We start from the raw sequence: 14,989 nt of genomic DNA, 5'->3' as shown, positions 1-14,989 counted from the left end.
GATACCAAAATATTATTACACTCATCAAGGTAAAAATATAGCATATTAACTGTCTCGAGACTAGCTAAAACATTTTTCTGACTCTATCAAAATATATTTAATCATTTTTAGACGGTCTTAAGATTACATAAATTGCCTTGAGTATGTATAAACAGACTTAAGAACTGTTTCGAAATTTGATAAACATATTTTTTTGACTTTCTCAAAATGTGTTTAAACATACTCAATCTCAAGATTGTTGAAACCTATTTATAGACTGCGAACATGGAACCTACGGCCAGGAATGTGCCTTCAACTGCAGCGTCAAATGTGAGAATCAGACCTGTGACAGCATCACAGGCCGGTGTTTGAGTTGTCCCCCTGGATGGCGGGGAGACTACTGTGAGCAGGGTAAATTATTTTTTGTGTATTTTATACAAGTGAACATTTTATTCTCTAACTTAACTGATATCATGGTTTTGATACGTATGCCGTCATTAGGTTTCGTTTCAGTATTACCAGTATTATTATTAGTATGTTTTAATATAGCGGTTTGATACCAAAATATTATTAAACTCATCAAGGTAAAAAAAGAGCATATTAAAGTGTTTAGACGGTCTCAAGACTATCTAAAAAATTTTTCTGACTCTATCAAAATATATTTAATCATTTTTAGACGGTTTTAAGATTACATAAATTGCCTTGAGTATGTTCTAAACAGACTTAAGAACTGTTTCGAAATTTGATAAACATATTTTTTTGACTTTCTCAAAATGTGTTTAATCATACTCAATCTCAAGATTGTTGAAACCTATTTATAGACTGCGAACATGGAACCTACGGCCAGGAATGTGCCTTCAACTGCAGCGTCAAATGTGATAATCAGACCTGTGACAGCATCACAGGCCGGTGTTTGAGATGTCCCCCTGGATGGCGGGGAGACTACTGTGAGCAGGGTAAATTATTTTTTGTGTATTTTATACAAGTGATGCATTTGTTATGTAGGCACTCTCAAGCCACATACAATTACATCATAGCGTATAGCTAGCCTTAAGCTACATCCGTATACAAGTAATAACATGATACAAACAGAATCACAGAAACTGTTTTCCTTTTAGCATATGCTCGGAGTCTTTATACGGATTTTACTGTAGAGTTTTAAATAAAAAAAAATTGTCTTTGTTTTTCATTTTAGCTAATTTTAAAATGTAGTCGTTTTGATCGATCTGAAACTCTCGCGCCTATCATTTAGCCGATTTAGCTGTTTGAATGTTTAGGTTTTGCCTCTGGTGCTTCAAGTGTGTCTCATCTAGTGATAGATGTTAACTATTTTTAAAATGGAAATTTCTTTTCCATCCCTCAAATTTAAAAAAAAAAGATTATTGGTTTTGGTTTAATTTTAATTTACTTGTTAACTTTAGTTTTTATTCTTCCTTTGTTTAGTTACTCATGCTCAAGATAAGCCTATCTATAGAGATCTCAGTGACACATATTTAGGGCAAAATAAAGAATGAGCTAAAGAGGATTTTTTTTAGATCTTACACCAGAAGAAAATCTGTAAAGATTTAAGTATTTAAATTAATTTATTGCAACTTAGTATTTAAATTAATTTATTGCAACTAAAGCATTTACACAGTAGGCCCTATATAGGCTACAGTTTCTATTTTAATAGAATTCATACTTTGAGTGTGGTTAAATAAACTAGTTTTTATATATAAGTTGGCAATTTAAATTTTATTTGTGAGCATATCCTATACAAAAGTTATATATATATATATATATATATATATATATATATATATATATATATATATATATATATATATATATATATATATATACATATATATAGCCGATTCATTTATCCATTTTATGAAAAAAATGAGCCAGATATAGAGAGCCAAAGTTCCATAACATTGTTTTAAAAACAGTCATCGTTTTTCAAAAAATTATTAATGTTTATATAGGGAAAATTTAACCCTTTTAGAACCACTTTAACCCTTTAACTAGAACCAATTTAACCCTTAAACTTCCACAGAGTGTATCGACACAATTTTCGGGCCCAACTGCAAACAACAATGCGACCCTGATTGTGTGCCCGAGTCTACTGAGATCAAACGCCTGTGTGACGCCATCTGCGGAGATAGTGTTTTAAGAAGCAAGATTCTAGCTGACCCAAATGCCGAGGGTGAGTGTGTGGTCGAGACACGCTTGCCAAGAGAAAGTTTGAACATCCAGAACAAGGAATCGATTTGTTTTCTAACATAGTTTTTGACAAATTTAATTATTAATTTATACATATTCCAATAAATGAAATTGGTTGTTGTTTTAACGGGTCTGCATTTTACAGGAGTAGATACAATACCTTGTACGTAGTGTTTCTTTCAATCGAACTTTTTTCATCGGGGGCGGCGTACTTGAAATTTTCGGAAGGGGGTGGGGCGGACTAAATGTTCCGGGGTTAAAGCATATATTTTCTATATGAATTTCATTTCAATTTGGGGGTGGGGGGGCAGTAGACTTTCTTCAGTCTCCCCAGTAATAGATGCCTGAAAGAAACTCTGCTTACATAACTAACATCACTATATTGGACCCGATGGTATTTTTATATGAGTATGTTATGTTCACTCGTGTATTTGTTACTTAATTTTTTATTTATGTATTGTGTTTCCATATGCATTTGTATATACATTCCTGTATGGTTCAAGAATGTATATACACCATGTTTAATACATGACACAATGTAAATAATTTACAGAAAACAAGGATGATACATATATACTGTATTTACTGATTGTGCTGTCCGCATTACTTATTGCAATCCTGGTCATCTTTATATTCATACGCAGGTTCGTAGCGCTCTGTAGAGTACTGATTTAACGTGTCAATTACTTGTTCTATTTCAATACATTTGCTATTGTGAACAGACTAAATAAGAGAAAATATTCGAGAGGTCTCGAGTTTGAAACCCGGACAGACGAGGCTTAACAGCTGGTGGGGGGGGGGGGGGGTCATACATAAATGACGTCAGACTTTTTTGACGATTTTTACCTCCCTCCCCCCTTCCCTCCGTCACACGTCGTCATATAATGCCAGACCCCCCTAAAATGACGTCACACAACCCCAATCAAAATTGCAGTTTCATTTTTTTCTAAACATCGATATTTTTCTAAAATCTTGTCTGAACTCTGTCAAAAAAGAGTATTTTAATCAATTCCTATTACAATAAATTAAAACAGTTTTTTAAAACTCGAAATAACGTCCAAAATTCGTTTTCTAACATTGCTTTTTTTTATAAAGCAAAAGTGTGACGTCACACCATCTGAACCCCCCCTCCCCCTCATCCCAAGCCGTCACGAAATTACGGACCCCCCCCCTCCCCCATACGAGTGTGACGTCATTTATGGACTACCCCTGAGTACTGCTACTCATCTGGGATAGGCACCTACAAAATCAAACAATTGCTGCCTTAAAGTTTGTTCTTGGTTGGACAAAAGCTATGGAATCAACCAAAAAGAAAACCACAAAAAAAAAAAAAATAAAAAAATCCAGGGTCATCGGCCTAAATAGCGCAGGACAAGTTGACACGAAATATTTAATAGAATTAAGAACGAAGCAAAAGAAATATATATATATATATATAGATTTCCTTATAAATATATTCTTAAAGACATTTCCTCCATTTGTCTAGAAAAATGAAAACAGTTAAGACTGAGGCTGTCCCAGGTAAATTCTATTCTGTTTCATTTTATTCTGTCTCTTGATTCTACCAATCTCATTCTTATTGTATTGTATACCTGGCTGCTTTTTATTGTTTTAAAGCATACATCCCCTCCCCACACACATAAACACACACACATAACCACAAACACACACACACACAAACACACACACACATACACTCACACGCACGAGCAACGGCTCACCTATAAGCATACATAAGCATTTGTTTAAGCACATATATAGGCATATACATATGTATATATATATATATATATATATATATATATATATATATATATATATATATATATATATATATATATATATATCTATAATATAAGCGGGCTGAGCGTGTGTCAGTCCTTCCTTCCTTCCTTCCTTCTGTCATCGCTATAGCTTTTGGAACCATAAAAGTAAACATTCGCACGATGCTGTGCTTTTCAGTGCACCGCAGTGTCTTATTATAAGTAGTAGAGTAGGGTTTGTTTATATAGCGGCATAGAGCTATTTTATAATTTCCACTGTGTTTACTCTTTTGCATAACTTAAAGAAAATATTAAATACATGCACATTGCTAAAACATATTAAAAGGATCAATGTCAAATATCATTTTCGTTTATATTCCTAGAAAAAGTGGATACATTTTAATAACACAATAACAGTGCGGTAGAAAAAATCAAATTAATTTAACTCTTTTCTAATTTGGACAAAGGAGGTAATTTAAAAATACATTAAACTCACGCTAATAAAAAATGTGAATGCAAATATACGTTCGTCATAGAAGGAATTAGTGTTGCAATAATATAATTAGCAAAATGTGAATGCAAATTATTCGGATTTATAAGAGGAAATTATTGTTAGAAAATTATAATTAGCATGGATTGATAAAAGGCAATCACGTTCATTAGGTTCGCAATGGTTTTAGTTATGAAACTCTATTGTAAATTTTTAAAATTATTAGTACTGGAAAAATTTTCGTAAAAGGATAAAGTGAAATATTGTAGGTAAAACACGGATATTTTAAATACTGCCTATTATTTATGCTGATTTCTAATTATTATTCTATCTTTCGGGTTTTATAGGAGAGGCGTAGCGAGGGGGCATATGTCCCCGAGTGCCGACCTTAGGGGGCGCCAAAGTGGGTTGGAAAAAATTAGCGAGGGGGGGGGGGGTGGTGGAAATCGAGAGTTTTAGGGCGGGGGGGGAGGGGTGCAAATCGAAAGTTTGAGGGGGGGTGCAAATCACCGGAAAGGGCGCAATTTGGCGCTACGGGCTAGACTGTGAGCAATATGCCTGTATGATTGCATTTAAATTGTGTCTATGTTATGAGTGTTGTGTTTGTTTTTTAGTTTGTTTTTTTTGCGTTCGTTTGTGTTGTGTTTAGTTTTGTTCTGTTCCCAAGTTGGTACATTTAAAAAAGATTTACCGTGGCGGAGCACGGGATGCAGCTAGTATATATATATATATATATATATGTGTGTGTGTGTGTGTGTGTATGTGTGCGTGTGCATGTGTTCTATTTGGGTTTTGTCTTTATTTCTAGAAAACTACCTTTGGATAAACTTCCGTCACCTATATATGCATTAATGTCGTGTATTAGTATTGTATGTTTTGTTTATTTCCGAACGAAACCACCAAAACAGATACGTCAGTACCCATCGCGAATCTAAAGGTCTACATACTGGGACACAACAAGGAATTCTTTCTCAACCAGTTCAAGGTAGTCACTAAAAAGTTTGAATAATTTTTTTCATTTTTCGTTCCTTTGAAATTTTATCGTGTGTTGACTTCAAGTATATTTTTAAAATTCTTAAAGACAGCTAATTTTTCAGTATTGATTTATATTATAACAGTATTTATATCCCACAGTCTATACCAACTGTGTATGATGGTGAAAAAGTTGAGAAAAAGTACACGGCTGGTACCTGTAAGTCGTTGGTTTCTTATTACATCGTCACTGTATTATGAATGAAATGTGTGTGAGAAAATAAGTTTATGTGTGTTAGTGGGTAAAGTATGAAGTTATCATGTGAATGTTGGAGACCGTAACTTAAGTCTAAGTGGGATATTAACCCTTGATTTACTGAATTAGTGTCTGAATTAATTTTTTTCTTAAAATAATAGATAATTATAACAAAATATTGTATACGCGTAACGAGTAAATCAGGGAATATATAAGTATTATAGTGCGTAACATAAGTATAGAAGGGTTTGACAAAAGTGACAAATAGTTCTAGAATAACGTGACGGAATGTTTGCCATCAGACCAATGTTCACTGTCCTATTAATTTAATTTTTTTATTTTTCTTAATTTCAAATTATTATTTTAAAATACGTTTAAAACATTAACAATCAAGAACTAACATCCCCATTATACATACATTTGTTCATATCTATTTGAACACCTTTTACACCATAAATGACCATTGGTCTACATCCCCAGATGACCATGCATGCATCCACGTCACACCGTGGCCCGAGAAAAAGCCTGTCAATTTGCTCAGCCTCTCATTTCTGGCGGTGAGGCGCGGATGTTTAATATGTATTGTTTTGTTTTTACTTTAGTTAAATCTTCCGTCTCTGGTGGGGTTCTTGTTGAATCGAGTAACTCAATCTTTCCAGAAATTTTTATTTCCAATGACAATGCAAGAGTATATAATTTCAAATCTAATTAGATATTACATCATTAATTATTTTAAATATATTTTAAATTTTTCTAGAGTCGGTAGCGAAGTTAGCTGTAACCACTTGGGAGAGGGGTGGGGGGGGGGGGGGAGACTGGTGTGATGTAATCGTGAGTTTACACACCTGAGACTTAGTGACCGACGTTAATGAGACAGGTGTGTCGTCTAGAGTTAAGAGCGCTCGCTAATTATCTGATCTTAAACTAAAACCTCTAATAAATACATGATATATAAAAATAAATAAAGGTATTCATTTAAACAGTTTCAAGTTACATTTATCTTTGCAATTTAATTTTTAATTGTTAAAAAGTAAAAAAAAAATGAGGTAAATACTTTTGTGAAATAAGGCTTTTAAAGTACTAAAAAGAGATTAATCGAAAATGTACTTGTTTAGATAATTTTTCAGCAAAACATGTTTTGACTACACACAATGAAAGTGATTTATTTTTTAGTATTTTTACTTGCTGTCATATAATTTTAAAATCAGTACGATTATCCATATTTTTGTATGTAATGACTTTTTTTCTTTATTTAAAAATGGCGCAGCTAAAATTTGTAAAGTAAATTTTATTGTGCATGTTCTTTAAATATCTCAAGATGTTTATAACTTGGTTTTCAATAATTGTTACAACAAGACGCTAATTCATACCGGCAACACAATGTAAAATCTATAACTTAACTCTCTCTTCCTATACATGAAAAATACTGTTTTTATCTTATTCACTTCGGCTAATACATATTTTGCACATTCATATTATAATACGTTTATACATCAATAATACTCAATTTGTTACTTTGCACATATTAATAAACTAGATTTTGGGTTGAAACATGAATATAAAAAAAAAACTGAATATTTCTTGTTTTGACTAACCATGTTGAATTATTCTATTTCTTTAAGTTGGCTAAAGAAGAAATAATAGTATCACAAGGTAATTTGTTAACGTTTTCATATATTCTCTAGTAAAATGTGTTAATGTTGAGTCTAGCTTGGATTACTAACTTTGTATACGTATACACATTTTTATCATTGAAAGAAGTTGAGCCTAAGGCAATGAAAGTAATTTAACTTGCTTTTGAAGGTCTTCGTGAAATAAAAACTATTTAACTTGTTTTCAATTTATGCTTGAGTAAGTAAAATTTATTACAATAACAACGTAACAGTATCTAATTGCCAATCTAATTAGACATTACATAGTTAAAAATTACTTTAAATATTACTATAGTCAGTAGCAAAATTTGTTATTACGAATATTTGCTTAGGTAAATAACATTCATTCATTTTTTTCACATCTTCTCGTAGGTCCGGTAGCTGCGACTGTGGTCGGCTTTCTCAATCTGCTATGGGACAAACAAGTTGTAAAAGTCGTCATGATTAGCACAGAGAAAATCGATGTAAGTTGCAAAAACACACAAACATCAGAGTACTGCTCCATTATCCAATTAAATAGATAATAATTCTGATTTTTCCCAATGTAAAATGTGTTTTGAAACATGTAAGATTGGTATGGAAAATGACAGCGGTTTTGTTTATATTTTTTGTTCGATAACTTGAATATTTCTAAGGTGAAAATACTTTATCAAAAAATCATTTTTTTTAGAATGAATACAGCTACTGGTCAATGAAAGATCAAAACATTGATTACTATAGAGTGAAGACGGTGAAAACAGAAGTTTTTCTAGATTATACTATTCGGACTTTGGAAATCACAAAAGTAAATTGTATTTTATTTCAAAAGTTTATTCTTTTTTAAAACGGTATAAAATTTAAACTATTATTTCAAAGGTCGAGAGTGTAGTCCCGCTCTAAAGTAGAACTAAAATAGTAGAAATAACAAATATTACGTCTGTGCGCATTGACAAAGTAAGATATAGATAGATATTTTGCTAAGCCTTTGAAGAAAAAAATAACGATATTTATTTTTGTTTAAACTTTAAAATTGTATTAAATGTAAAATTGCATGCTGTTATGTATCTGACAGTCACTAGTTCGGATAAAGTAGAGCTTACCCATTTCCATGACCAAGGTAGGCGTATATGAAGATAGCGTGGTCAGTGACATGAGCAGCTGAATTTGCTCTACCTGATGTAAGTGACGAACCTATCAAAGCTTAGTGGGCTATGGGGCGTGACACAGATTCGAACCCGGGATCCGAACTTGAGACGACCGACCACGTTGTCTCATATAAATTTACATGGTGATAACAAGCATACACGAGATAAACGTAAACTAATACTTACTTACTTACTTAATCCTCATCACTCCCTGTGGAGTATAGGGTAAACTAATAACAGCAACATAATTATAAGTACTACAACAAAGTCATACAAAAACAAAGCAATTATAATTAAACACCATATCGAAATTAAGGAAAGGATATTACAAAAACTCACATTAGCATAGGATGTGTTAGGTTTAATCGAATTTTCTGCCATCTATAAATATAATGCTTGTTTCTTTCTTCCCCAATAATAAGGACGACAACCCACCACGTCGTGTGACCCACTTCCAGTACACGGCCTGGCCGGAAGACGGGTCTGACCCGTGTATGTGGAGTTTGGTTGACTTTGAACACAAGGTCTTCATAAACACACTGGAAACTATCACACTGGTGCATTCTGGGTAAGCTTTGAAAGACATAAAAACGACATATTTTACAACATGTATTAACTGTGACTATATATATAAATATATATATATATATATATATATATATATATATATATATATATATATATATATATATATATATATATATATATATATATATATATATATATATATATATATATATATATATCATTTAAATAATACATTTTTACTTTCTCTTATTTACGAAGTATAGAGAAAGTCTTATAGTCGTGCAAAAAAAAAATCGAGATTTTTTCAAATCTCGACGGTTTACACCTCAATGATACGGAAAAACATAATTTTGCAATCTTGTCCGTATGTCTGTGTGTCTGTGTGTCTGTCTGTCTGTGTGTCCGTATGTAAACACGATCACTTGAGTACCGTTACAGCTAGGTTGATGAAATTTCAAATGTAAGTATTTTATCAAAATCGTAGATCCGTATCAACTTTTGAGCGATTTCCGATAACCGGAAGTGGTACTTTTCCTACTTTGAATTTTTCAAAACCCTATAACTTGAGTACTATTTCAGATTGATAAATGAAATTTCACATGTAAGTAAAAGATCTAATTCTCTACCTTCTGTAAAATTTTGAGTAATTTCCGTTGACAGGAAGTAGTAATTAACGCTACTTCAGATTTCTCAAAAAACTAATGTAAATTTTAAAAGTACTAATAATATTGCGCACTATTATGCGCTTTTTTAATTTGGCGTTTACTTTGTGTGCAATTAATTTGTCTACGAGATTTTATTCTATTTTTAAAACGTTAAGTATTTAAAATGGATTAAAAATAATGACTATAGCCCGAGTTCCCGTCCCCTGTTATTTTGTACGAGCCGACCCGCTGCGTATCATACGCCGCTATTTAGTTGTTTTTTTTTCTACTTTTCAGTAATTTATAATTTGTGAATTCGACAGTACCAATGCTGCCACTGAAAATATTTGCTTAAAAACACTAAACCTCCATTCCCCCCCCCCCCCCACGTGAAAGCAGCCTCCTCTTAGTTACCTCCTCTAAGTTTAAAATCGTTTCAACCTAAATTATCTGCCCCTAATAGCCGTCACCAAACCCGTCTCTATGATTGTAAAATGTAAACAGCGTGAACCACAGCTCACCAGACCATGTGAGGGGGTGGGGGTGGTAGCGATAGAGAGGAAGAGAGCTTGTTTTCTAACGGCTCCCTGAAAAGAATTATATATATATAGATAAGAATATTTCAGAAAGTTTAGGGGATATCACTCCCAGTTTATTTTGTTAGTAAAGTAGTTAATATGGTGGTTATATTTGATATACATTTTCTCGATTTAGTATTTATAGTACACATACATTCTATAAACTATTTTAGACAAATATAGCATTTAATACAGAGATAACAGAAGCGAGTCTGTACTTTATCAACTACTTCTGCCATTGTATATAGGCACCACATTTGACACATTATTTCCCGTGTGTACCTAACAGGACGGATACAACGAGAAGCTCCTTGTTTATAGCACTACACGATTTGATCCGTCAAGCCAAGCTGAACCAAGCCGTGGACTTTGTCGACACGGTCTCCAGACTCAGACACGACATGCCCAACACGGTTCAAACCTTTGTAAGTTCGACGCTCTACAACTCTGTTTTAAAAATATTCTAGTTTTAACTTTAGACTAGACTACCCGTCATCCGTTGGATAACTGCGGGTTTCGTGGGTAATCCATCAAAAAACATCACGTCTGTCACTCAGAGGCATGGCGACCCTTCCCGGCACCCGGGGACAAACTTTTCAATTTGAACCCCCCACCCCGCAAGATTTCGATTTGCAACCCCCCCCCCCCTAAACTTTTGATGTGCACCCCCCCCCTCAAGATTTTGATTTGAACCCCCCCCCCCACCCAAACTTTCGATTTGCACCCCCTCAACCTTTCAATTTATTTTTCCAACCCATTTTGGCGCCCCCTAAGGTCGGCGCCCGGGGACATATGTCCCCCCCACCCCCCCCCCCCCTCCTCGCTACGCTACTGCAGTGTCACTTATCGTCTCAAAAAACAGACCCCACATTCAAAAATATGTTTTTTATCTTTTAAAAACAACGAAAACACCGATTTCGGACTATCCTTTCCTATACTGACGTCACAGGTGACCTACTCAACTCTACTTCACCTGCCCAGTGTCCCGCCAAGTCTCAGACAACATGTTTTTATCGTTTAAAAAACGATTCCAGCCGAGCATGTCTCTGACCACACTATCTTTTCATATGCTTAGGACAAAGAAACAGATGGAACTCCACTTCACCTGCCCTGTATCCTGCCAAGTTCAGATAGGCAACTTTATCATTTACATTAAAAAAAAAAATGAAAAAAAAAATATCATTGACATATTGGTCTAGAACCTGTGCCATCCGCATGAGTGTCGACTACACTACCAACTTAGCTATTTACTCGTGCCGTCACAAGTGAATTTTTATACTATATTTTAAGTCTCCTTTTGCAACTTATTTACGCTCATAGATCTAGATCTAAGTCTAGTAGTAGTAACTTTCAAATTAAATTTTATCTTAAATTAGCCAAACAAAGATTTATATAAAATAAAGAAGGTCTCGTTTGCTTAAGTCTTAAGTTTAGTTTTTCTTGCTAGATCTAGAATCTAGATCTAGATCTAATCATTAGCTACGCGAATAGGCCCGGAGCGAGCATTTCAAAATTACCATATTCCAAACAAAGATTTATATAAAATAATAAAGGTCTAAAATAGTTTAGTATACAGAAAATCATTATTTTCTAAGTCTAGATAGAAAATTATCTATATTTTAGATCTACGACTGAGCTATATTTAGAATTTACGTTTATAATTTAGCAAAATTACCGGTATCGAAGCCGCGTATGAATCTTAAGCTACGCAAATAGGCCCTGGAATCAGCATTTCAAAATTTGCATAGTCGAAACAAAGATTTATACAAAATAATAAAGGTCTAAAATAGTTTAGTATATAGAAACTCATTATTATCTAAATCTAGATAGAATTATCTTTATTCTAGATCTACGACTGGTTTGCTTAAGTCTCGTTTTTTTTGGATTGTATTTATAACTAATAAATGTTTGATTTGACCTAGATTCTAAATTCTAGATCTAGATCTATAAATAACTTTCTTGGACAGATTGTAGATCTAGAGAAATTTATCGTAAAACTAAATGAAAAAGACAGTTGAAAATTGATATAAGTGTTGGAACGTAATAAATACAGCAAACGGACGTATTGTTAAAGTTATGACCGACAGAAAATTAGATTTAGAACGCGTTAAACTTTTGAATGGGAACATAATTTTCTTCGATAGACGCCGCCATTTTATTGTACTAAAGAGTAAACAAAAAACTGTGACGTCACGGTCCCGCCGAGTGTAGTGGTCTTTCTGATCTTTTTAAAAAAATAGGGTTACTCTACCTATGAATAAATCAATAAATTAATTAACGTCTTTAAATAAAGGTGTGATTAACAGTCTGACTTAAAACAAAAATAATTCTCAACCTACATACTATTTTACAGCTCTCCACGATGAGTGCAACCATGTGCAATAGTCAATCAGCCAAACAAAAAAACAAACAAAAAAATAAATATTGAAACATGTAAACAAACTTGACTTTTAGTAGTATATAGATTATACACCAGAAATGTTTCTAATCATAATTAAAAGAAACCATTCTTTTTTACTTTCTCGTAAATACGAAGTATAGAGAAAGTCTTGTAATCGTGCAAAAAAAAAATCGAGATTTTTACAAATCTCGACGTTTTACACATCACTGATATGGAAAAACATAATTTTGCAATCTTGTCCGTATGTCTGTGTGTCTGTCTGTCTGTCTGTCTGTCTGTCTGTCTGTGTGTAAACACGATAACTTGAGTACCGTTACTGCTAGGTTAATGAAATTTTATATATAAGTATTTTATCAAAATCGTAGATTCGTATCAACTTTTGAGCGATTTCTGATAACCTGAAGTGGTACTTTTTCTACTTTGAATTTTTCAAAGCCTATAACTTGAGTACTATTTCAGATAGATAAATGAAATTTAACGTGTAAGTAAAAGATCTAATTCTCTACCTTCTGTCAAATATTGAGTAATTTCCGTTGACCGGAAGTACTAATTTACGCAATTTCCGATTTCTCAAAAAATGCATGTAAATTTATAAAGTACTAATAATATTGCGCACTATTATGCACATTTTGTTTGGCGTTCGCTTGGTGCGCAATTTTTTTTTCTATGAGATTCTTTTCTATTTTTAAAAGTTTAAGTAATTAAAAATCATGTCTATATTCCAAGTTATATAAGAATACTAGCCGTCCCGGCCAGGCCCTGCTCTGGCTTCTGTGAAAAACCTTTCTGTTAAAGACCATTACCTGTGTGTTTAGTTATCATCATAAACACGGCATTGCCCACCCAAACCACAACCAACCAAAACAACAAAACGCAAACATAACGCTAACACAATTACACATACAAACAAAAACAAAAACCTAACAACAAACCCAACCACAATCACAAACACCAATACAAACACAAAGAAAAAACAAACAAAAAAGCAAACGAAAACAAAAACCTAACAACAAATCCAACCACAGCCACAAACACCAATACGAACACAAAGAAAAAAACACAAACGAAAAAGCAAACGAAAACAAACCAAATCCAAACGCAAAACCAACCACAAACACAAATACAAACACAAACCCAAAGAAAAAAAACACAAACGAAAATGAAAAAGGAAAGAACAAAAACGAACCAAATCAAAACGCAACCACTAACGCAAAACCAACCTAAACACAAAGAAAACACTAACGCGAACATAAACGCAAAGTGCTCACAATCTAGCCGGGGCAGAATCGCCTGTTTCAGCTTAATAATCGACTATAGTACCCCAACTTATTCATAGTCTTTTGCACTCACTTAAACGAACGTAGGTGCCAAACCAAAGCAAATGAACAATTATAATACTACAAGCTTATTCGTAAAATACCTACAACATTTGCACTTGATCTATCCCCGCTAATTATGTAATTATTTTTTTTTCCCAACACCAAAACAAAGTAATAAAAAGTAAATTCTTTTCCACTAATGGAATGTTTTATAAAGGGAAGTAATTGTGTTTTCCTAATTTATCAAAGGGAAGTAAGTGCTAAAGGACTAAATATAAATAATTTTCAGACATAATTAGAATTTTTGTTATTTTTTTTAAAATTGTGTTTAATGAACATGCCGACAATTATTACTATCAGTTTGAAAAATTAAAATTATTTCCCAACACTTTCAATAGTAATTTTTTAACTGTTAAATTTAGACCATGAGATCGATAATAGTCTAACACTTAAATCCATAAAAGTATGTCAACGACAAACTTATTTTTACAAACAAATATACTGGATTCAGCTTTCTATATTAGATTCGAGAAAGTTTAGGGGAGATCACTCCCGGTTTATTTATTAACATGTTACAAGAAATGACATTTTTACTTTCTCGTATATTAGAAGTAGGCTATAGAGAAAGTCTTGTAATCGTGCAAAATAAAAATCGAGATTTTTACAAATCTTGACGTTTTACATCTCACTGATACGGAAAAACATAATTTTGCAATCTTGTCCGTATGTCTGTGTGTCTGTGTGTCTGTCTGTGTGTATGTGTAAACACGATAACTTGAGTACCGCAACAGCTAGGTTGATGAAATTTCATATATAAGTATTCTATGAAAATCGTAGATCCGTATCAACTTTTGAGCGATTTCCGATAACCGGAAGTGGTACTTTTGCTACTTTGAAATTGTCAAAAGCATATAACTTACGTACTATTTGAGATAGATAAACGAAATTTCACATGTAAGTTAAAAATTTAATTTTCTACCTTCTGTTAAATTTTGAGTCATTTCCGTTGACAGGAAGTAGTAATTTACGCTACTTCCGATTTCTAAAAAAACTAATGTAAATTTTTAAAATACTAATA

At 33.0% G+C, this 14,989-nt stretch overlaps 1 protein-coding gene across 1 annotated transcript in view; it reads left to right on the top strand.

Annotated features, from left to right (window-relative positions):
• Positions 1 to 14,989, top strand: part of LOC131931421 (uncharacterized) — a 40,151-nt gene that overhangs the window by 16,025 nt on the left and 9,137 nt on the right. The window contains exons 4-12 of the mRNA XM_059288217.1: positions 256 to 390; positions 801 to 935; positions 2,018 to 2,167; positions 2,738 to 2,828; positions 5,556 to 5,629; positions 6,146 to 6,222; positions 7,988 to 8,101; positions 8,864 to 9,009; positions 10,481 to 10,616. Of these exons, the coding sequence (XP_059144200.1) occupies positions 256 to 390; positions 801 to 935; positions 2,018 to 2,167; positions 2,738 to 2,828; positions 5,556 to 5,629; positions 6,146 to 6,222; positions 7,988 to 8,101; positions 8,864 to 9,009; positions 10,481 to 10,616 (1,058 nt within the window). The remainder of the gene's footprint in view (positions 1 to 255; positions 391 to 800; positions 936 to 2,017; positions 2,168 to 2,737; positions 2,829 to 5,555; positions 5,630 to 6,145; positions 6,223 to 7,987; positions 8,102 to 8,863; positions 9,010 to 10,480; positions 10,617 to 14,989) is intronic.

The sequence above is a fragment of the Physella acuta genome, unplaced genomic scaffold (genome assembly GCF_028476545.2).
Source record: "Physella acuta isolate Inbredline_101_S28 unplaced genomic scaffold, ASM2847654v3 ptg001963l, whole genome shotgun sequence".
NCBI lineage: Eukaryota > Metazoa > Mollusca > Gastropoda > Physidae > Physella > Physella acuta.
Note: the sequence above shows the minus strand (reverse complement) of the source record. Positions and strands in the feature narration are given on the sequence as shown.